Genomic DNA, 22,385 nt, shown 5'->3' on the forward strand with positions numbered 1-22,385 from the left:
CCACAGCAAAGTTACTGTGCTACTTTTTGTTTTTCTTTTTCCTTTATTGTGATAAAATACACATAAGATAAAATCTACCATTTGAACCATTTCAAAGTGTACAATTCAGTGGCATTGAGTACTTTCACAGTATTGTGTGACTGCCACCTCCATGTAGTTCGGGAACATTCTCATCACCACCACTCCCCAGCAATCACTAATCTGCTTTCTGTCTCTTTGGATTTGCCTATTCTGGACATCTCATACACTGGAATTGTACAATATGAAGTCTTTACTGATGGGCTTTTTTCACTTAGCATCATGTTTTCAAGATTTACCCAGGTTACAGCAGTGAATCAGCCCACCACTCCCTTTTCATGGTCAAATAATATTCCACCATGCAGACAAACGGCATTTTACTTTATATTCTAATTTAGCAGTGAAACCTGGTGAGGCAAGGTGGTCACAGACCCTGGTGACTGGCAGGAGGTACTGTGAGGTGTGTGGATGACAAAGTCAGGACTGGTGCCCTGGGGAGCAGAGGGCTGTATTTCACCTTGCAGACAGCACTCACCAGGTCACTTTTGCTTTGAAAACTTCCTCTGTGGAAACGGAAAAACAGTTGTCCAGGAGGAGGGGAAGACGACCCAAGGACGGGAAGGGAAACCCTCCCTGGGGCTGCAGAAGCTGCGTCTCAGTGGCACCAGCTTTCCAGGGTCAACCACGGCCTCCTTGAGGGTCTGTCTGGCCAGCAGAAGCTGGGGCTCGGACTGCACCGCGATGGTCGCCACAAACACGCTCAGGTCTCGAGTCTCGGGTGACACTTGCTCATTGCTTATGAAGCAAGGGAAGCCTCCCTTTAGGCACAGGCAATAGTCGCAAACTTCCATTTATAAACAAGGTGTGTTGAGCGGGAGGGCAAACATTTCCACGTCCCAAACGTCGCACCTCAGCAGCTCCTTAACTAGTAGATGCCCTCAGGTTTCCCCGAGCGAGTCTGGGGGCCGACCTGCGAGGAACGGCGGTCTCTCAGCCGCGTCCGTACTCCCCGCACCCCGCGCAGCCCGCGGTCAGGGCGCGGCGCGGCCGCGGGCACAGGGCGGAGGGCGGGGCCTCAGCACACGGCCCGCCCCTGTCCCGCAGCCCTGTCGTCCCGGCGCGCGCACCGTGCGCGTGCCCCGGATCTGGCGGCGGCGTGCGCGGGCCGCGCGTGCGCGCTGCGGCGGGGCGAGGGGCGGCGCGGGCGCGAGTCTGTCAGTGACAGCGGGAGGGGGAGGGGGCCGGAGATGGTGGCGGCGGCGGCAGCGGCGGCGGCTCTTCCGACATGAGGCAGCGGCTGCGCGGGGCTCGGCGGCGGCCGCGGCCGGGGCGGCATCTCTAGCTCAGGAGGCGGCCCCAGGCGGCGGGCGGGCGTCCCGGGTCGGCGTCGCGGGAGCGGGCTCTGCGGCAGCGCCGCGCACGGGCCGCCGGCTGAGGGGCCCGCGCCCGCCGCGCCCTGCGTTCGGCGCCCGGCGGCTCCGGGGCGCGGGGCATCCCCGCCCGCCGCGTCGGCCCCGGAGGCCGGGAGGGGCGGCGTGGCCGGGTCAGGCCCCGCTAGACGGGCCGCGCCGACGGGGGCGGCCGCAGCGCCGCGGGCTCCGCAAACTCGCGCGGGGCGCCGGGCCTCGCCGCCCGCCCGCCCGCCGCCCTCGGGGCCGCCGCGCGCGGGGCGGGGGCGGGGGTCCGGCCGCCGGCCTTGACGCGGCTGAGGCGCCGCTCGGTGCGCAGCATGAGGGGCCGGCGGCCGCAGCCGGGAGAGCTGTGTTTGCGAGAGCGGCCCGCGGCGTGAGAAGGCTCGGCTGGACTTCCCTCAGGAGCGGGCGGCGGAGCAGGCGAGTGCGCGCGGAGGAAACGCGCCGCGGGCTCCGGTGGCGCTGGACGGGTGCGGGGGCGGCCGCCCGCGGACCCCCAGGCGCTCCTGGTCCGGCCGGGTGGCTGCGGTCGGCCTCGAGGGGGGGACGATGGAGCAGCACTCAGACATTCCCCAGTCGTCGTGAGCAGACGGTGGCTTTCCCAGTAGACCGCAGGGGCCCCCGCTGAGGAAGCCGGTAGGGCTGGTGGCCTTCAGGTGCGCGTTCCTGCAGGAACAGACCCCGGACTGACTCTGGCTGTCTCGCCGACAGGTCCCGGTGACCCCGGCCGGCAGGGTTCCGAGCTCGGCAACATGGCTTCCCCGCCCCACCAGCAGCTGCTGCAGCACCACAGCACCGAGGTGAGCTGTGACTCCAGCGGAGACAGCAACAGCGTGCGGGTCAGGATCAACCCCAAGCAGCCGTCCTCCAACAGCCACCCGAAGCACTGCAAGTACAGCATCTCCTCCAGCTGCAGCAGCTCCGGGGACTCCGGAGGGGTCCCCCGGAGAATGGGCGCGGGAGGCCGCCTGCGCAGGAGGAAGAAGCTGCCCCAGCTGTTCGAACGGGCCTCCAGCCGGTGGTGGGACCCCAAGTTTGACTCTGTGAACCTGGAGGAGGCTTGCATGGAGCGTTGCTTCCCGCAGACCCAGCGCCGCTTCCGGTATGCGCTCTTCTACATCGGCTTCGCCTGCCTTCTCTGGAGCATCTATTTTGGGGTCCACATGAAATCGAAACTGATTGTCATGGTAGTCCCTGCTCTGTGCTTCCTCGTGGTGTGTGTGGGCTTTTTTCTGTTTACCTTCACCAAGTTGTACGCCCGCCATTACGTGTGGACTTCGCTGGTTCTCACCCTCCTGGTATTCGCCCTGACCCTGGCTGCCCAGTTTCAGGTTTTGAAGCCCCTCTCAGGACGAGTTGACAGCTTCAATCATACTCGGGCTGCCAGGCCCACAGACACTTGCTTATCTCAAGTGGGGAGCTTTTCCATGTGCATCGAAGTGCTCTTTTTGCTCTACACCGTCATGCACTTACCTTTGTACTTGAGCTTGATTTTGGGAGTGGCCTATTCTGTTCTTTTTGAGACCTTTGGCTACCATTTCCAAGATGAAGCCTGCTTTGCCTCACCTGGAGCGGAGGCCCTGCACTGGGAGCTGCTGAGCCGGGCCCTGCTCCACCTCTGCATCCACGCCATAGGGATCCACCTGTTCATCATGTCCCAGGTGAGATCCAGGAGCACCTTCCTCAAGGTGGGCCAGTCTATTATGCACGGAAAGGATCTGGAAGTGGAAAAGGCCCTGAAAGAGAGGATGATTCATTCTGTGATGCCAAGAATCATAGCTGATGACTTGATGAAACAGGGGGATGAAGAGAGCGAGAATTCTGTCAAAAGGCACGCCACCTCCAGCCCCAAGAACAGGAAGAAGAAGTCTTCCATCCAGAAAGCCCCTATCGCCTTCCGCCCATTTAAGATGCAGCAGATCGAAGAAGTCAGTATTTTATTTGCAGATATCGTGGGCTTCACCAAGATGAGTGCCAATAAGTCTGCCCACGCCCTGGTGGGTCTCCTCAACGATCTGTTCGGCCGCTTTGACCAGTTGTGTGAGGAGACCAAATGTGAGAAAATCAGCACCCTGGGAGACTGCTACTATTGTGTGGCTGGGTGTCCTGAGCCAAGGGCCGACCATGCCTACTGCTGCATCGAGATGGGGTTGGGCATGATAAGAGCCATTGAGCAGTTCTGCCAAGAGAAGAAAGAGATGGTGAACATGCGCGTTGGGGTTCACACGGGGACCGTCCTGTGCGGCATCTTGGGCATGAGGAGGTTTAAATTTGATGTGTGGTCCAATGATGTGAACTTGGCCAATCTCATGGAGCAGCTGGGAGTGGCTGGCAAGGTTCACATTTCCGAGGCCACGGCAAAATACCTAGATGACCGGTACGAAATGGAGGATGGGAAAGTTACCGAACGCCTTGGCCAGAGTGTTGTTGCTGACCAGTTGAAAGGTATGTGCATTTCTTTGCCTCATCATCTCCCTCCCCTATCCCATATGTGTTGGAAAAACAAAACAATCTCTTTCCAGTATCAGTATCTGGAGGCAGATCAGTTGTCTCCCAGGGCCAGTGGGACTTTTCCCCCAGTGAGTCAGATATCACAGGTCTGTTCACTGTGACAGTGTTGACCTAGATGACACCTTTAGAAGGAAGGAGAACTTTGAAAATGTGTTGCCCGCCAGCCGGCTGTTAATGTCTCTGAGATGCTGGGGCAGGTCCAATGAGTGTGAGGGGATCCGAGCCCTTCAGTGGTCAGAACTTCGAAGCACCGTAAGAAATTGCCTTTGTGATCCATTAGGTTGCCCTTCAGCCCCATCAGAACATTTTTCTATGCCTTTCTCCCCTCTAGGCCTCACTTTGCTGGAATAAAGAAGTCGACTAAGCCTTGCAGGACCCTTGAGAATTAGATGAAATTATGTACCCCCAAGTGCACACTGCCTTTTGCCTAGGTCTCTTTTTTAAATGTTTGTATTTTCAGCTTTCAATTTTCATATATTTCATTATGGTTTCTAATCATGGTATTTGTCTTACCTTACGGACGGAAGCATTTTAGAATGTTGAACTTCTCAAACCACCAGGTAATTTGAAAGTGGGACATATATCCAGAGCAGTCTTTAGACCTCCTCCCCAAGCTCCTCAGATTTTCCCTGTCTTAAGTTCCTTATTGCTATTCTTTTTTTTTCACCAAGCTGCTGCTTTTAATTTTTTTTTCACTTAGGGCCAAAATCTTTGAGGTCTGGGAAGTGATGACTTATAAGTAACTGGGATCAAAAGTAAGAATTCTAAATAACATCCTCCCCTCCTTTAAAAAAAGAAATCCTTCTGTTTTACTAAGGTCTTCAGGTTAAGGGGAACATCTATTTTGGAAGTATGTAGAGACAATACCATTGATCTTTAAAAGCCAACATTTGTAAAACTGTATTGTGTTTTGTGGCACCCCGCATTGTATAATTACATGATGAAAAGCCCCTGGAAAGGGAGTACTCTTAAGGAGGAGTAACATCTTAAATCAGAGACAGAAGTAATGGTGTAAATCTGCGCTTGTCAGTGGTTGAGTTTGAGGGCCTGGATGGATCATCACACCGCCTGTGTGCTCAGTTAATATTTCCTTTGTTCTCCCTATTATTTACTTATTTGTTATCTGGTGAGGGTACTTTATCCTTATCCCGATCTTTATTTGTTCTGTTAATTTTGCTAACAGTTGAGGAATTTGTGGGTAGAATAGAAGAATATTTTCACCTGATAATTCTCTCTGCCTAGAGAGCTTTGTGTCTGCTTTCTGCTAAATACTTTCTCTCCTTTTGTCCTCCTCAAATTTCTCTCTGCCTCTCCTTTGTGTTAGTTTTGCACAGCATTGTTAGCGGTGCTGCAGACCCGGGAAGGGGGCTTCCCAGGGGGCGCTAGTGGTAAAGAGCCCTCCTGCCAATGCAGGAGACACCAGACACACATGTTCAATCCCTGGGTGGGGAAGATCCCCTGGAGGAGGGCATGGCAACCCACTCCAGTATTCTTGACAGAGGAGCCTGGCGGGCTACAGTCCATAGGGTTGCACAGAATCAGACACAGAGTCGGACTTAACACTAGCAGAGAACTTGCAGTGCTACATTGATGAGGTCAGAAACTGCAGTTTACAGTTGGCTTGAGATTCTACTGTGACAAGTGTCTTCATCTGTAGGATGGTGGCCCCTGCTCTGGAGTTTGGAGATGCCCGTGGAGTGGGGTACAGATGCAACCCTTGCTCGACATTTTGATACCTTTAGGATCTGAGTGTCCCCGGCTCCATCCTCAGGGATTGTGGGACAGATTCCAGAGAATGGAGCAGCACTGTGCTATGTTAGATTAAGTGTGACGATGATAGCAATTTTGTAAGTGGTGCTCTGAGCAGTGTATTACTTGAATTTCAAAAATAAAGACACATGTAATCACTATGTCTGGAAATTGCCAGGTCTTTGACTCGTTGGCAGTACCCATTTTTGTTTATGTGTAATTTTATTTTTAACTGACAGATCAAAGGTCTCAAATACACTGACACCTCCCCCCCCCCAAAAAAAAAGCTAGAGTGAATTTTTAAAAACCCATATAGTGTAAATTTGGTAAATTAATTTCTTCTTTAAATTTGTGTGCACTGTGTATTTATAAGGGAAGATTTTAGCACTGGATGGAGGATGGGGAAAGATAGAAGCCTTAGCCAAACTGGTGATTTTTTAAAATATAATATTCTCTTCTTTAACAGTTTCCCTGAGACCATGATTTTTGCTTTATTCAGCTCATTTTGAAACCCTCTGGACAGGACCCCAGTAATAGAGGATGTCTACACAACTTCCTGACCTCTTTTTTTTTTTTTTTTAAACTGCACAGTTCACTTCTCCTGACGCTGTACAAATCTACTCAGCTGAGATGTTAGCATAGTTTGTAGAAGACCCTTTCCACAAAAGGAGTTAAGGTTATATACATAAGATTCCTTTTAGCCCATCTTTGGGTTTGTGGCAGGTATTTTTCTCTATGCAATGCTGAATGCATAGCTTTTCTTCTCATCCCCTTTTCTGATATTGGGGCTAAAAATACCCAGTCGAGGACTCAGTAGAAATGAAGATCCGTGGGATAAACTGGGGGTTCCAGCGCTAGCCTGGCAGTGTGGGAGGTAGTTTGTCTGAATGGGCTTTGTGGAAAGTGGACTGTCGTTATTTCTGCACTGTCACTCACCCCTCGAACATCTTTATTGTTCTCTCATGGCACCTGGCCCTGTGGACACACAGGTGGAGTCGTGATGGTTCCTGAGCTGGGTGAGCTTGCAGATTGTAAACGTTCTTCAAGTCCACAGAGTTGGGAATGCGATAGAGAGGTGCACGCGCCCGGGGTGGGTCTTCAGGTCAAGCAGTGGCTCTCTAGGGGATAAAAGAACATTCAGTGCAGTGGGGGAAGTGTGGGCAAAGGCTCGTTGTGCTGTGCTTAGTTGCTCAGTCATGTCCGACTCTTTGCGACCCCATGGACTGCAGCCCTCCAGGCTCCTCTGTCTATAGGGATTCTCCAGGCAAGAATACTGGAGTGGGTTCCCATGCCCTCCTCCAGGGGATCTTCCCAACCCAGGGATCGAACTCAGGTCTACCACAGTGCAGGCAGATTCTTTTACCATCTGAGCTATCAGGGAAGCCTGGGCAAAGGCTTGGGGTTACATTTCTTGGCAGACTGGGCAGTTTAAGTAGTTCATCAGGACAAGGGAAGCTGTGATTACCTGGGAAGGAGTTTGGGTTCAGTCCTGTAGGTAATGGGGGGCCATGATGGGCTTTAGGCAGGAAGCTTAGGTGCTCTAACTTGCAGTTTTAGAAAGTTTACCCTTTCAGTTCTAGGGAGTGTGGGTTGGAGATTAGTGAGCCGTCGCAGTAAGTCCTTGGTGGCCTGGACCAAGGTAACAAGAATGGCAGTGGAGATGAGGCGACTGATGTGAGCAGCAGTCAGATCAACTGGATTGGACCACAGCCACATTTAAACAGAGGATGGGGGAAACAGAGGATGCGGGCAGGCGTGGGGCTTGATTGTTTGAGAGGCTTTTCAGGTTTCTGGAATTGATGTGGGGATCATTTGGCATCAGGAATGGGTGAGAGGCCTTTGAAAAATCTGTGGTGTAAATGGAAAATGCAGAATCAAGTTGTAGAATATGAAATAGGCCAGGAAGCCCTGGCTTGTCCCTTCATTCATTCAGCATTTTGTCTGGGGCACATTTCTAGGTGCTGTGGATACAGCAGTGAACAGAACACAAAAATTTCTTCTTTGTAAAAGTTTGTTTTGTGTTCAGTTCTAAGGAGAAGACATACAGCAGGAAGGAGACTATGGAGAGTGTGTGTGTGTGTGTGTGTGTGTGTGTGTGTGTGAAATTTTAGAGAGGGTGGCCAGTCACTGAGAGAAGGTTGAAAGAATTTTCAGCAGAAGACTAGGATTTGAAAATGATCCAGGAAGTGAGGGGCAATTATTATTAAAGATTAGGAAGAAATAGTCTGATTTGAGTGATGGGAAGAAGTGTCCTTCCACTCCATTGGGCCCAAGAGGATACTGGCTGTTGTGTTCTGTCTTGGGCCACAAGCAAAAAAGAGGAGTATTGTCAGTTGTTACAGTTTTTCCTCTCATAGGCAGAGTCACAAAGGAAGTGAAACTCAGAAAATACCTACAGACATCTTATTTTCCCGCCTTAACTATTGATCTAGGAAGATAAAGGTGCTCAGTCACCCTAAATCTACACCAACAGTTGTGTATTTGTAGAGGGAATACCAACAATATTGCATTGTTATAAGTTAAACAAAATAAGACTTTCCCTCCAAACCAAGCTTTGGACTTGTGGAGCAGCTCGGGGAAAGATCTGTTGATGTGCATGGGAGAGATAGTCACCCACTGGCCATTTCGGTGACTGACTCCTTCACCGTGTGCTGGTGTCACTTGGGAGAGTTCCTGTCTAGACCCTCTCTGGGGTCTGTCCTCAGTCTGACAGTGGGCAGAGACACACAGCACTTCAGCCTCTGCCAGCAGCTGTCCCAAACTGGGAGTCTGGGCTCCTGGTTCCCTGCCAGCTACAGCTAGGATCCCTGGCTATGTACTAGTTCGGGGTGCAGTTTGCTTGTACCCCTGGATTCACTTGATAGCTTGTCCCCCGCCTAACCCGTAACCCCTTGCCACTCATTGAAGAAGACCCTGATGCAGGGAAAGATTGAGGGCGGGAGAAGGGGGTGACAGAGGATGGGATGGTTGGATGGCCGCACTGACTCAATGGACATGAGATTGAGCAAACTCCAGGAGATAGTTAAGGGCAGGGAAGTCTGGTGTAGTCCATGGGGTCACAGAGAGTTGGACACAACTTAGTGACTGAACAACAACAACTGGCTACTGTAGAGCTTGCCCATGGCTGACCTCTTGGTGTCCCCTCTTAAGTCCTGTTGAACAGAAACTCCATGCTCGCCTGCATCCTTGAGCGGACTCTCATGCACATAGCCAACAGCCTCTGGAGTAGCAAGGAGGCAGAGATAAGATGAAGCAGAAAATCTGACTTGACATCTGGGATCGGAGATGGCAAACAGCTGTGGAGTTGGTGCTCAAGCAGCCTCTGATGACAGTTGATTCAGACTCCTTCAGACCAAATTATATGGCTTCCAGAAGGAGCACACAGCTGTTGATCCTGAGGACCAGCTTTTGAGTAAATTAGCCTCTGGCAAAGAAAGTTAAGGATATGGTTCACTGAATTGCAGGTGGAATGAGGGAGGAGAGTAATCTTTTCAGGCAGGATAACTAAGAAAGGAAAAAATTGAAAAGAAGCAAATAGAATAGGTAAAGAAATTTCAGGGTTCTCGTCTACTAACCAGCCTTCAAATCATTGTGTTTCTACCTATACCAGTCAGTGTCTCCTGTGGACTTTGCTGTGGAATAATAATCTTAAAAAGAAGAACACAGTGAATTTTCTATGGTGTATGCACATGGGCCTAAATTTTCATCTCTCTGCTGATTGGTGATTTCAGTATTGGTATTTCTGTTTAGATTTTGATATTGTGAGAATATGGTCATTACATACAACATAACAAAAATTTACCATATGAGCCATTTTTAAGCCTGTCAGCTGGATTTTCTTAACTGCTTTGGCATTGTCTGTTGCAGTATGTTAAAGAATGTGTGGCAAATCTGACTCTACAGAGATATATAGTTAGAAAGTGGAGGAGCATTTTAATAGGCATTTAGATAGTTGTGGATATTTTTCTTTGGTACTACACAAATACCCAAGAAGTGGTAGTTTATTGAGGGTTAGTTACAATATCTAATCAGTTTTTTGTCTGCTGTCAAAACCCTGTTGGATTTTTGAACGAACTTTTTACCCAAGTGTGACTTTGTAACATCATGCATTGGTCATTTAGAAAATTACGGTTTCTTGAGTTATGCAGATCTTCCAAATGTCGGCATAACGTCTTTAAATATTAGGACGATGTCAGCTTCACAGTGGTGGATAAAAGCATTCCAAAATTCTGGTTTTCCCTTGAAAGTTTGAGTTTCACCCTTGGCAACAAATACTCTCAGTTGTTTTCGTTGAAGGGACAGACTCATTTCGTTCATTTCTTAGGAACAGTCTTCCAGATACTCAAGTGAATGACCAGAGTCTGTCTGTGCATCAAGTATAAACGATGTTCTATCAAAAAAGCAGCCCAAACAGGAGTATAGATGCTTTTGGGGACAACCAGTCTCTTTGGATCTTAGGGCAGAGTTGTAGGTGCATTCCAACCTCATCCCGCAGAACACACTCAACATTTAACACAATTATTCAATTTTACTGCTTTATCAGGGGACATTCTTAAGTGCAAATGACTGTTTTTTCCTTCTGCAAGTGTGTGGTGCGACAGAGCTGGTTAATGACCAGCAGAGTTTGGTGCTGCTGCCCAGATTCATGGTCAGGCACCGGCAGTCTCTTTAGGGGTCAGGATGAAGAATGTTGGCTCTGTATCATCACGTTTGCTTTTGTATCATCAAGGCCAATATCAACATATGCGTGTGTGCTGAGTCACTCAATTGTGTCTGACTCTTTGCGACCCTATGGAGTGAAGCCCGTCAGGCTCCTCTGTCCATGGAATTCTCCAGGCAAGAATGCTGGAGTGGGTTGCCACGCCCTTCTCCATCCAGAGATCTTCCCTACCCAGGGGTCGAAGCTGTGTCTCTTGCATTTCCTGTATTGGCAGGGGTGTTCTTTACCACTAGCACTGTTTGGGAAGCCCAATGTCAACACTGAGAAAGGCAAATCACGTCGTAGTATGAAAATAGTTTCGGCCTCACAGATGCCCTGCAGAAGTCTTAGGGACCACTGGGGGGTCTGCACACTGCCTTGAGAACTGCTTCCCTGAGTGGTAAGAAAGGAAGAGCGAGAGTTTGTACCTACTCCCCGGACACATTCTCATGTAGATGGTAGAGTTCATGTTGGAATTAGGATGGACGTGTGACATTTATTGTGGAAGTAGCAAGTGACTTCAGTTCATGCATTTCCTTTTGCTCAAAAAAAAAAAAAAAAAATCCTTTGTGACTCTGCCAAGTCCCTGCTGCTGGTGTTTAGAGGTCAGGATAAAGAACGTCAGCTTTGTTTTTTGATTTATTTTTGCCGAGCTCCCTCTTTGGCGGAGTAGTGTAGCGGTCGGTGCGTGGGTTTTGGTTTCCCATACATTTGGAATCAGTTCTCAGTTCTGAACCGTGGAACCCAGGGAAGCCAGGAATGACCGTGCCTCTGTCAGAGGCCTGTTGGAAGACTATGAACGAGTTGATCATTCAGATAAAGCACTTATTAGCATAGCAACGTGACTGCAAAAGGCGTTCAGTAAACAATAACCAACTCTGCTGCCTGAGGAGTCGTGTTCCATATTGCAGGCAGCGGTGTGTTTTTTCCTGCCCTCTCTCTGGTGCAGCTCTTGTGTAATTGGGTACTGAAACCGAGAACACGCCAGGGACTGTGATCGTGACAGTTTCTTGAATGAAAAAGGGCAAGTGTCCAAAATACAAAAACATGGATAACTTGCCCTAGTTAAACTGTAGCTGCCAAGTTTGGCAGCTTCGTTACTGAAAGCTCAAGGGAGTTCAGGCAGTATTGTTCTTGGGCTGCTTCTTGTCCCCAGAGCTTAGAGGTACTTAAGGTGACGTGACCCTTGATAGTTGAGAAATTATGGGAAAATCTTCACCTCTGGGACTCTGGAGATATTGGATAAGATTTGTACCAGTTAGTTATTCAGCTCCGCTGTGTTCTGCTGTAAACTCCTTTATTTATTCAATAAACATTGAGTGACTTTTTTTTTTTTTTAAACTATTTGCAATGGCTCGACTAGGTTCTGGAGATAGAGCACGATGCCCTCCTTAACAGCCTGCAACCTAGAAGGCAAAATAGATACGAATCAAATAATCACCTAAACAAATACATTCTAGACTTGCTGATCTTATTACAAAAAGGTCTGGAGGTAGGGAGACTTACCATTTCCTCCTTATAGGTGTGGAAACTGAAGTACTGAGAGGTTAAAGGTTAAGTAACCTGTGGTGGCCATCCAGCTAGAGAAGTTACCAAATGGTGGGGCCAGTATTTATTCCCAAAGGACTGTGTTAGAAAACATTGGTACCTGCTTCACAGAATTGTTGTAAGGATTAAAGGAGAAAATAATATTAAGTACTTAGAAATGTACTTGGCACATAGTACATATTAGAGATTAGATTCACTAACTTAATGGCACCCCACTCCAGTACTTTTGCCTGGAAAATCCCATGGATGGAGGAGCCTGGTAGGCTGCAGTCCATGAGGTCGCTAGAGTCGGACACGACTGAGCGACTTCACTTTCACTTCCCACTTTCATGCATTGGAGAAGGAAATGGCAACCCACTCCAGTGTTCTTGCCTGGAGAATCCCAGGGACGGGGAAGCCTGCTGGGCTGCCGTCTATGGGGTCGCACAGAGTCGGACACGACTGAGGTGACTTAGCAGCAACTAGCATTACTGAAAGTGGGCAATGTTTTCTTAGTAGCAGCAGCAACAGAAAAACAGCTATACCTTTCTTCATTCAGCTCTTTCCTGTTCACACAATGCTTTCAGGCATGTTATTATCTCAACCATTGTGAAATCCTAGGATCTTGGGATCTGTGTATATTTAGAAGTTTATGTTTCACTTGCTTGAATCCTTCCTGTTGTCCACCAGTTTTCAGGCTGATTTGGTTTCTTAACATCCTCTGAAGAGGACTGGTGGCTTTTTTTTCAAGAATTAATGTAAACTCTTGGATTTTAGCTTCTTTGGTGTATTCTTCACTCCATTACAGATATCTTTTTTTTTTTTTTTTTTTTGATGCTCAAATTGTCCCTTCTTGGCCCCCTGGGAAAACCCTTTTGAGTTAGCTCCTGAGTCCTTTTCATACAAACTGGCAGTGTCTGAGAGCTCTCGTACTTATCTCATAACATTTTTATGGATTAGAGAAATAATAGGCATGAAAATCTCATTATTTCTGTTTGGTATTTTTGTTGAGCAAGATGGAGCTAAGCTTTACCCTCTCCCTTTTTGAAAAGAAAATTAATAGTATATGCCTGTTTATATGGAGAAAGAGGACTTCTGAACAAATGGTTTGTGCTTCTTCAAGCGCCTCAGAAGCTTTAATTTACATTCTCACAATTGACAATTACAGAGCAACGCAGCTTTCTGTCTCCCATATCTTCTCACTACTGCTTGTTGAAGGACAGGTGCCCTCAAATGTTGGTAAATAAGGATCCAGAACAAGAAAATGAAAGGAATACTAGACCAAAATGTAGGTCACCTGTTTGCAGACTGAAGTGCACGCCCCCTACCTCTGAAGCCCCTTCTCCCAGGACACCTGTGGAATGTTCTGGGCAGCTCCGCTCCAGGAATTCCCTCCCTGGGCCCCTTGTTGTGAATGGCGACTCCTGGAACGATGCCCCGCCACTCCCCTTTCCGTGCTGTATAGTAATGTGCATCTGACTTCTGATCTGTATCCACCGCACTTGAATGTGCCTTGAGAGCAGGAATTTTTGCATATTTTATTTACTGCTGAATTCCTGGTGCTGGAAACATAACTGGTGTACAGCAGAGGCTCAATATTTGTGACGTGAACAAATGAATGAATGAAGATGGGTGTTGTTCAGTCACTGAGTTGCATCTGACTCTTTGCGACCCCATGGACTGTAGCACACCAGGCTTCCCTGTCCTTCACAATCTGAGTTTGCTCAAACTCATGTCCATTGAGTCGGTGATGCCATCCAACTGTCTCATCCTCTGTCATCCCCTTCTCCTCCTGCCCTCAATCTTTCCCAGCATCAGACATGTGTGCAAAACCACGCCCCAGACATCTGCATGGAAGGTAGAGAGAAGGCAGCAACTGGCCTTTCAGGAATAGCTATGTGGTTAATTAAGTCAAGGCTGCGAGCACGGTCTCTAAAGGCCCTAGACAATGAGATGGGAGAGTGCCTGAGAGTGTGGAAGGCCCGAAGGTGGGGGGTGGGGGCAGTCCTGGGCTCCCGGGTCTGTGGGGAAGGCTGCCAAGCAGGAGCGCAGAGGATTGAAAACCCAAGTGTTTATTTAGGGCCCAGGAAATGTGGGGTTAATGGCTTAGTTTAGGCAATAATTTTTAAGCTTTTTAAGACAGAGATTTCAATAAGTATATTTATCTTTAATAATACTGTAGCTCCTTAAAATTCTTATTCGATTATCATTTATGCACATGGAAAGCCAGCATATCCTTTTTTGGGCAAAGCTCCAGCATAATCTTTGTACATAATTTCCAGGATTTTTATGTAATGCTATTAAATTCTATTCATTTTTTTTTCCTTCCAAGGAAAAATGTGCTACTGAAAGCAGCCTTTGGATCATTTATATTTGTGTTTAAATCGTGTGGGAAATATCAACTTTGGTTTTTTACCACGTAGTTTGTAGAGAGGAAGAAAACCCGCATGCAGTTGATTTTATTTTCTTGTTTATGGATATCAACATACAATATCCCATTAAGGCTTTGACATTTTAAGTGGAAGAGACTATTGCACGTGAATTTAGTTAGTTTTGCCCTATCAAGTGTTAACATCGCAAGTGTGGACCACACTGCATTCTGTAACTTCATAAATGTGTTCTCTTCTCCATGAGAAATGCCTCTTGTGGTCGTTAATTTTTGTTTTGTGAATGAGCTGTCTAAAACCAGGAGAGGGGAGTGTTTCTGAAAGAAAAGTATGTTTATAGAATTATCTTGTTATTTGAAAAAATAAATTTGTTTAGTAGATTAGCTTTTCATCTTAAAATGTTTTCTCCACTAACTAGATAAGCACTTTCGGGAAAATAATCTCTCTGGTTCTCAGTTTCCTCCTGTTTGTAAAGCGTAAAGTTTGAACTAGATGTGCTTTAAATTCCCCACCATTCTTTAAGAACAGCTGAGCTTCTGTGATTGGAACACAGTACACATTCTTCATATGAGGAACTGGTTTCTTCTTCATCCACTTGTTTAAACTATGAACCCTCATTTAGATAAATTTAGCATATGGAAACTCAGATTTACCTAACCACTAAATTGCAGGGCATGGTGAAATTCTTAATGTTCTAAAGGATTCTTTACTTCCTTCAAATATAAGTAAATAAAGATTGAGTTATAGAAGTGTAATTTACACATGGTTTTTTTTTTTTTTTTTGGATCACAATTGTTGTATAAAGCAGGGTATCATTAGAGGAACCCAATTTGATTTTGAAGGTTTGAGACATTCTTTGGAAATGGCTTGGAGAAAATGTGAAGTGATTAAATAACACTTAAAAAATGTGCTTCAGTTCCTGTTCGAACATTATTTGGGAGAGAGATTGAAAGGTTGCTAAGCTGCTAAGTCACTTCAGTCGTGTCCGACTCTGTGCGACCCCATAGACGGTAGCCCACCAGGCTCCCCCATCCCTGGGATTCTGCAGGCAAGGACACTGGAGTGGGTTGCCATTTCCTTCTCCAATGCATGAAAGTGAGAAGTGAAAGTGAAGTCGCTCTGTCGTGTCCGACTCTTAGCGACCCCATGGACTGCAGGGCCACCAGGCTCCTCCATCCATGGGATTTTCCAGGCAAGAGTACTGGAGTGGGGTGCCATTGCCTTCTCTGGATTGAAAGGTTAGTTGCCAGTAAAATGAATTTCACTTCTGTTGGCAAGTTTCTCCCTAATAGAACAGAGCAAATACTGGGTTAATAATGTGCTTACCAATTATTCCATTAATAAAAGACTCACTTGCTCCCGAAGTGGGTTCCTGGATCAGCTGACTGTATTTTTAGGGTGCCAGGGTCCTATATACTTTATAGTTAGTGTGACTTCAGTAGGCCCCAAATTAATACAGCCAGGAAGAGTCTACCTGAGGCCTGTTAATTAGAAATTATAGGTCACAGTGATAAAAGGAAACCCTTGGATTTCATTATAAAGGATTTATAAAAGATTTGAATGGTTTTCTTATCCTCTCTTACAAAATAGCAAAGCCTTGCAAAGCAGCTCATAGAAAGTAATATGACATTTTCTGTGATCTGCATGGTTGGTGAAACAAAGGAAAAAGGAAAAACAGTCTACTACTCTGTCCTGAAAGTTAGCGTTGACACTGAGTACATGTGTCATCCGACCTGAGAGAGAATTTCACCTCAACAAAGGCCCAACTTGTGAAACTGTAGCTTCCCTTAGAGAAGCTGTTATTCACAGCCTGCTGGAGTCATATGTTTCCTACTGACTGAAGCGCCTGACTCAGTGTGTCAGTCATTGCAGGAGGTTAAAAACTCGTGGAACTACCGTGCAAGCAAAACATCTCAAAGGACTTTTCTGGTCTCTCACATTTCATAGTGACTTTCTCAGCTGGAGTAACTTAATTAACCCTGGTTCTTTCTGGCTCCTCAAAGAAATGGTGATTTACGAACACTCTTAGAGCCCACGATCCTAAGATAACAACTTTGTCCCTCTGCCATTTGAAGTTCAAATGGAAATATTTGCTTTCATAGCTCTAGTCATGATGTTGCTTTATTTAGTAGCTATTAAATTTCCAGTTCCATATACTGCCCTGGAGGCGTTCCAGTTTTCACTAAGGTTTCTGTTTCTTTCAACAACATTGCTTATGGTGTGTGGAACTTTCCTGAACAAGGAATATTAGGATGGATGATTTTGAGCTTTTCTTTTTTTTTAATAACAGCTTTTTTGGACGTATAATTCATATACTGTGCCATACTGTTCACTCGTTTAAAATATGCAATTCAGTGATTTTTTTTAAGTATATTCACAGATATGTGCAACCATCACCATAATCAGTCTTAGAACTTTAAAAAAAAATTTTTTTTTGACAGTGCCTTGCAGCATGAGGACCCTTAGTTTACCAACCAAGGATTAAACCCATGCTCCCTGCAATGGAGGCATGGATTATTAAAAAAAATTTTATGTATTTATTTTTATTTTTGGCTGTGCTGGGTTATTGTTCCTGCTTGGGCTTTTCTCTAGTTGCAGTACATGGGCTTCTCGTGGTGGTGGCTGCTCTGTTGTCAGGCACGGGCTCTCAGGCTCATGGGCTTCAGTACTTGCAGCACGTGGGCTCTAGATTACAGGCTCAGTGATTGTGGCACATGGGCTTAGCTGCTCCGCGGCATGTAGGATCAGGGATCAAATCTGTGTCTCCTGCTATTCCTTAGCACTGAGCCACCAGAGAAGCCCCAGAAGCGTGGATTCTTAACCACTGGACCGCCCGGGAAGTCCCTGGAACATTTTTATCACTCCCACATGAACCTCTGCACAAATTAGCACTCAATCCCCATTTCCCCCCTAAACCTCCCAGCCCCTGGCAACCGCTAGTCTACTTTCCATCTCTGTGGATTTGCCTATTCTGGGCATTTCATACACAAAGAATTATGCAATATCCAGCCTTTTGTGTCTGACTTCTTTCACTGAGCATATTGTTCAAGGTTCACCTGTTCTGTACCTGTGTCATTACTTCATCCCCTTATTTGGTCATATAATATTCCACTGTATGGATAGACCACATTTTGTTTTTCCATTCATCAGTTGATGGAAAAGTGATTCCTTTTTTGAAATCAAACTGAATACAAATAGAAATGATAAAAGTCTCTTTTTTAATTTAATAATATAACTCGACTAAAATTTAGCTATTTCATTTTCACTAGTGTTTAAAGTTTTCCTGAAAGATGATTAAATGAGATTTATTGCTTAATTGTAATTTAATGTAAATGCTTCACATAATCAGCTTAATTTTTTTTTTTTTTAAACAATTCTCCTCTTTTCTAAGCTTGGTTTAAGTGAAAGTGAAGTCACTCAGTCGTGTCTGACTCTTTGCGACCCCATGGATAGTAGCCAACCAGGCTCCTCTGTCCATGGGATTTTCCAGGCAAGAATACTGGAGTGGGTTGCCATTTCCCTCTCCAGTAGCTTGATTTGGGTTTACTAAATATTAAATTCTCTGATGCTCTTCATTTTTCCAGCCAGTTACCGAATAGACAGCTTTGGGAGTAGCATGTGGTTGACTTAGAAACCAGGCTCATTTGATATGTTGTTAGATATAAATATCAAATATAGTAAATCTTTTGGAATTTGTCAAGTGAAGAGTTGAGGATTTCCCTCTATAGTCAGTCAGATGTTTTCCTATTTTAACCAGTTTAAATGTTTGGTTTTATGTTTCTGAAATGTATGAAATACTTTTTTTAATCTTCATAAAAATGAAATATACCAAATAAAATTTAATTTTCTTGTTGACTCAGTTATTTTTATTGCTTGTTGTTTGGCTTTCATTGATATAGCATTTTGCCTATAAAAATAGGAATTTTTGCTTTTTACTTTAGATAAACTAAGATTGTTCTGTTTTTCCATTTCTTATGTTTTTAGATACTTTTTCTGCTTGCTGTCTTGCTATCAGCTAGTATAGCTATCAGTATGCTTTCCTGTGACAGGTTTGCTCCTGGTTTTCACTTTATTCCATTAAAAAAACCCAAATAACCAAACTCATTTACCCTGCAGATATACTTTGATTAAAAAGACTGAGTTCCATCTTTGTGTGATTTTTTTTGGTTGCTAACTATATTCTGAATAAGTTGCCAGGTACTGAGTTCAGGATGAGTAAGATGTTATGACAGTTATTTTTAGTATATTTTTAAAGGGGAGGAGAAAGGGAAATTTGAATCAAATCTGTGCCTTCATAAATGGAGCATGTTTTCCACAAGACTGAAGTAGGTTTCTTTTGAGTGTGTAGAAATAGAAATGGGAATTATAGATTAGATTCTATAGCTAATAATGAATTCATTAGAATTCACTAACTGTTAATTCTCTAACTGGTTGTATTGTAAAGGTAAAACATGAATGTTAAATTTGGAAAGTGTTGATTGTTGTTGAGATTTACCAGAATTTTGAGAAAGTACTTTGCAGATTTTCCCAAGAAACATTTGATAAGAAGAGCTCTTTGCATAGAAGCCGTGTGTGTCCCGTGTCCTCAAATCCACTGCCAAGGAAGGAGAGGCCTTCTTTCTTCCTTTTTGGTTTAAGCTGAAGGTGTGCATACCCCAGATTAGTTGTCTGGCCTTTAATATAGGTTCATCTATGGTGGTTTGTTTTAGAATGGTCTGTTCTTCCCGAAGGGCCTGGCGAGGGCCCAGGTGCCGAGTGCAGCCCCAGGCAACCCCAGAGTTCCCTGATCCATGCTCACATCTCACTCCTCAGGTTATGTTCCTGTGTCTCTGCCCTCTGGTTCAGTAAGGTTTTTCTCTGAGGTTAAAAACTAAGGTAGACTCCATCTGTAGGAGGATGGGTTGTCAGCGTTTTAACTGTCCAGGTAGTCAACGTGCTAACATATGCCGTCTGAGCACTGGTTTCCTCTTTAGGGAAGTGTGTCGTCTGACCTGAGAGGTTCTAGCTTCAATCAGTCCAATGCCATCGTGCATGTAAGAGTGCCTGGTGTTTGGTAGGTGTTCAGCAGATGTTGGTTTTCACCCTGCTCCCCTCTCCACAACCTGTTCCATCAGCGATGAAACCCACTCAGTCGATGGTAATGTCGGTTACAGGCTTCCCTCATACCTGGGTGGAGCTTACCTTTCGTCTTTGGCGCCCGCCTGCCCTTTGCAGATGTGTCTGTCCTGCCGTGAGCTCCGGGCACAGCGGATCAGGACAGGTGGCAGTCAGGGAGACTGTAAACCAGAGAACAGGAGGCTGGACACAGTGGGGCCGCATGAATGAGTGGAGCAGGGTGAGGGCATAGTCACTGCAGGTAGTGATTTTGTGTCTGGTGGGTGGAAGGTGCATTTGTCTCTCCAAAGAGACGTTCATTAATATTGTGGCTGATTTAAGACCGTTGGTGCAGCTCTTCAACTCGTTTGTCCCCTTTTACAGGTAGAGAAAAAGGTATTTTCCACAAATCAAGTGCTCAGTTCATGCTTCTCCACAGGGCCTCCTGAGCTGCTTGCCCAGAGCCTGGGAGGAGGGCGTCGACATTTCCTAATGATAATCATTGTAAGGCTGTCATGGAAAGTCCTTGAGTGGGGACTTGGGATTTATCTAAACCTGACTGGCTCCCAAGCCTGGTGGTGCTGCCCCTGTTGCTTTTATAAACTGATGCCAGATTTCCTGTACACAAGAACTTTCTACGTTCTGCCACCCATCCCCTTGCTGTAATCCTACCGTTTTCTGATATTCTGTTCACTTAAAAAAATTGGTATGAAATTCACATCACATAAAATTAAGTTGACAGTTCAGTGGCATTTTGTGTATTCACTGTGTTGTACAACCGTCACCTCCAACTCTAGCACGTGTTCATGGCTCCAGATGAAAACCTCACATTCATTAAGCAGTTGCTCCCCATGCCCCCCTCTCCCCAGCACCTGACAAGCATCCAGTCTACTTTTCATCTCCATGCACTTGCCTACGCTGGATACTTCATGTGAATGGACCATCTGTGGCCTTTGTGTCTGGCTTTGATGTAGCATAATAATTTCCAGGGTTGTCCGTGTTGTAGCATGTATCAGAACTTCATTCCTTTCTGTGGCTGAATAATAATCCACTGTGTGGATGGACCACATTTTGTTTATCCACTCATCTGCTGATGGACATCTGGGCTATTTCCACCTTTTGACTCCGGTGAATAGTGCTGCTGTGAACCTTCTATTTTTTGAGCACATGTTTTCAGTTCTTTTGGGTATATGCCTAGGAGTGGAATTGCTGGGTCATAGAGGAACTCTATGTTTAGCTTTTGGACAAACCTCTGCAACTTTTTAAAGTGGGAAACTTGTAAGAAGGACTGTGTTATGAGTCACATCTGGCAATCAGATGTCTCAGCAAACATCCTCCAGGTTGAGAGCCAAGCTGGAATAGGTGGTGATGAATGAGGGGTCCTGACTGAAATCATGACTTTGTTCCCTGTGAGCTGGAGTGGTATTGTGGTATTAGGGAAAGGATAACGTAGATGACACGTGTTTAGAGGTGTTTTCTTTCTGATAAACATATGGGTTTGAACTGTCCCCTCCGGGCTGGCACTGGATTCAGCAACTTTGGAATTGTGTGTTAGATAAACAGTTGGTATCTAGGGCAAGCTTTTAAAAAAAGTGCTATTTAAATATTGACCAAAAAAAAAAAAAAAAAAAAAGAAGCCCTAAACATCTCTAGGAACTTTCTTGTTCGAATGAATCCAAATTGTCTAAATACAGCGTGGTAGAATCAGGCTTCCCCTCTGGTTTCATGGGTCGAGTGAGCCGGGGGCCTCCCGTGCCGTCTGGACACTCCTGTTAGCTGTCCTTCCACCACGGGGATGCAGACTACTGTGCACAGCCTGCAGTGTTCCCACAGCGCGGCCTTAATATAGAACGTTTTTCCAAAAAAACATTGGCCGCTGAAAGAGCTCGGCTCCCAAACATGGTCATTGGTTCAGAGTTCGTTTGTATTTGTTTTTACATAGTTAAAACAAGAAAGAGTATGTGAACTTGTCAGTGTTACCAAGCGTCAGTCCTGTTCAGGGCAGAAGAAGAGACAAGTGAGTTTCTAATCAGAAAACGACTCTTGTTCCTTCGGGGCAGAGGAGGAGGCAAGGGTTGCCTCCGTAGTGAGGAGTGTCAGGGTGGGGGCCCTTTGCTCAGAAGGTGGGTGGGCAGATGCGTCAGTGCCACCTCGGGCCCCTCTGGGAAGCGGTGTCACCGCCTCAAGGTGTGTTCATTGCTCCCCCTGGGAAGTTGCCCTTGTGCACGGCTTAGCATGCCCTGTGGGGCAGCTGGATTATGATGCCCGCGAGTAGAGAGGTTTTGTAGCTCATCTCTGCACAGCGGAGGGAGATGAGGTGGACGGTGCTGCTGCAGCCTCTTGGGAGAGCCAGCAGTCCTGGGGGGAGTCCGTGGGCTCCAGGGGGATCTGGTTCACCATTTCAGTCATTCAGAACCTTCATTTCCATCAGCATTCTGAGTTGTAGAAGTTTAAGATGACTGATTCATGCTGGTCATGAGACTGATCTATAAGCTCGGGGCCAATGTGTTGGTTTACAATGGGGAATATACTGAATTTTTCTAGGGGTTAAAATATTCTTAACTACTGCCCAGGGCATTTCCTCCATGAACTCAAGATATGTGGGGGCCTGGTTAATAGGAACAAGGTTGCTAAGGAGGGTAGTGTAGAGTGAAGATATTACAGCATGCGACGCTTTACATAGCCATGGGGGATCACAGTGTACCTCTCACCAGGACCTGGAGCACTCATGTCTACCAGATCGAATGCCTTCCCCAAACTGTGTGAGGTGCTGCCAGAGCTCTTACCTGTGCTTTCCTTAAAGAAGAGGAGATGCTGCAAAATAAAACAAAGCTTCACCATAAAGTAGAATGCTCCCTACTTCATAAGGGAGGCAAACATATGTAGAAAAGCTTACAAGTAAAATGAAGATAGTTTCAAATTAATAGTGTGTGAACTAATGAAGACCTAACTAAAAGTTAGGCTTCCCTCGTGGCTCAGCTGGTAAAG

The 22,385-nt window shown here is 46.2% G+C and overlaps 1 protein-coding gene across 1 annotated transcript in view; it reads left to right on the plus strand.

Moving 5' to 3' along the window:
• Nucleotides 1–1,703: 1,703 nt before the first annotated feature.
• ADCY9 (adenylate cyclase 9) overlaps nucleotides 1,704–22,385 on the plus strand; it is a gene marked incomplete in the record, with an annotated part of 86,252 nt that continues 65,570 nt past the window's right edge. The window contains 2 exon segments of the mRNA XM_045164297.1: nucleotides 1,704–1,850; nucleotides 2,142–3,875. Of these exon segments, the coding sequence (XP_045020232.1) occupies nucleotides 2,183–3,875 (1,693 nt within the window).

This window comes from Bubalus bubalis, chromosome 24, assembly GCF_019923935.1.
Source record: "Bubalus bubalis isolate 160015118507 breed Murrah chromosome 24, NDDB_SH_1, whole genome shotgun sequence".
In the NCBI taxonomy this organism is placed as follows: Eukaryota; Metazoa; Chordata; class Mammalia; order Artiodactyla; family Bovidae; genus Bubalus; species Bubalus bubalis.